At 59.0% G+C, this 1800-nt stretch overlaps 1 protein-coding gene across 1 annotated transcript; it reads left to right on the top strand.

Annotated features, from left to right (window-relative positions):
- Positions 1-503: 503 nt before the first annotated feature.
- Positions 504-1747, top strand: VDAG_08706 (uncharacterized protein; the record flags this gene model as incomplete). The annotated part of the gene is made up of 2 exons (XM_009651023.1): positions 504-542; positions 623-1747. The coding sequence occupies 2 exons, from the start codon at positions 504-506 to the stop codon at positions 1745-1747; spliced, it is 1164 nt and encodes a 387-aa protein (XP_009649318.1).
- Positions 1748-1800: the final 53 nt, after the last annotated feature.

The following is a 1800-nucleotide window of genomic DNA, read 5'->3' as shown; positions in this document are numbered from 1 at the left end:
GGATCTTACTAATTACCCACAATCGACAATTAACTTCACACGCTCGCGCCGCTCCCTCCTAAGCTCTCAAACATCACACCACCACCCTCGACCCTCAACCCCTGCTCACACACCATACCCATACCATACCCGTCCCATACCAGTCCATCCCGAACCTTGACGACCGAACCCCCCCCTTACTTCTGCCCCTCGAGACCCTACTGCTTCTCCTGGCTGTCGTGGGAGCGTGTCCGTGTCTGCGCTTGCGACTACGTGATATATGCTCTTGTCGTCCTGCCTCCCTCCCCTCCCTCCTGCCGCCATCCCTCTCTCGAAACCCACAAACATTGCCTACCCCTCCACGCATACAACAAAACTCAGCCGACGTCCTCTCTGTCCCTCAGCCAGCAATCATCTAACCACTCTTCTCTCGCCTATAGGGTTGTGGTGATGTCTTGACCAAGAAGAAGCTCGACCCCCACAGAAACCGCTGCCGAGGAGCTACTTTCACTTGCATTGACTGCATGGTCTACTTCCCCGGTCTTGAATATCGTGCCCATACCGTAGGTTACACCCGCTCCCTCCGCCAGCATGATGTCTGGCGACTCGTCTGCGATGGGCATGCGACTGACGTCCGTTCTAGAGCTGCATGACAGAAGAGCAAAAGTACCAAGGTGCCCTTTATAAACCAAAGAAACAGAAGCACAACAACAACCAAAACAACCAGCAAGTAGCCATGTCTCAACAACCCTACGTCGAGGATGTTCCCGAGTTCGCTGGCTATGAGTACGACGGCCACAGTGATGACGCCAAAACGCCAGTCGACCTGCCCGAGGCGCCCACCCCGCCGCCTGCTGACGAGGGCCCTGTCAACGTTTTCGATTTCCTCGATCCGTCCGCCACCCCGAACGCATCGACACTCCAGCTAGGCCCTCTTGGCGAGAGGCACATCAACGAAGAGACGCAGCTCGTCCGTTACGAGGCAGAGGCCAGCGCCTACCTCGACCCCTCTGGCGCCCCGGTTGACGAAGACCCCGAGGCTCCTTACCAGTATGGCACAGGTCCCATTCCCGGTGCCTTTGAGACGCCTGCCCCACGCGGTGATCGCAAAAAGAAGGATGGCTCCGACACGAAGAAGGACAAGAAGCGCAAGCGCCTACACCTCGACACGGATCAGATCATGGCCGATGCGCCGCCTGTCCTGCACTCTGGTCTCACCGGCGGCCTCAACCGCATGATGCGGCCAGCGTTCCCTCCTTCGCCCGACTACTCTGGCGGCGATGTCGCCGAGGCACCTGTCAGCCCTCTCAAAAAGAAGAAGCCCTCGAAGCATTCCAAGCACGGCAAGCGCTCCGAGGGCAGCATCGGCAGCAACCTCATGGGGCTGCTCTCGTCCTCCAAGACCAAGACCAAGAAGCGCAAGGTCTCCTCTTCCTCTACGCGCAAGTCCTCCCGCCGCACCGACTCGGACAAGGCCCCCAAGCTTATCGAGTACCGACCTCGTTCGTCAGGCGACGACAGGGAGGGCGCGAATGCCGAGGGCCAGATGGTCGTGTTCCGTCCCAGAGGCGACCTCCTCCTGTCCTATGTCGACAAGGGCCCCGAAAGCGACCGCGGCTACAGCATGAAGAAGGCTCTGCGTCACTTCCACCGCGAGCGCGACAACAGCTCTGACAGCCTGGGAAGGACCATTGAGGAGAAGGAGCTGTGGCGGTCGCTAAGGATGCGCAAGAACGACCGCGGCGAGATTGTGCTGTTTGGTTTGTGAGGGCGGGCATTCCAGGGAAAAGGGAGGGGAGTTCAGGAGCGATTTGGATTTTG

The sequence above is a fragment of the Verticillium dahliae genome, genomic scaffold, assembly GCF_000150675.1.
Source record: "Verticillium dahliae VdLs.17 supercont1.22 genomic scaffold, whole genome shotgun sequence".
NCBI classification, from domain to species: Eukaryota; Fungi; Ascomycota; class Sordariomycetes; order Glomerellales; family Plectosphaerellaceae; genus Verticillium; species Verticillium dahliae.
Note: the sequence above shows the minus strand (reverse complement) of the source record. Positions and strands in the feature narration are given on the sequence as shown.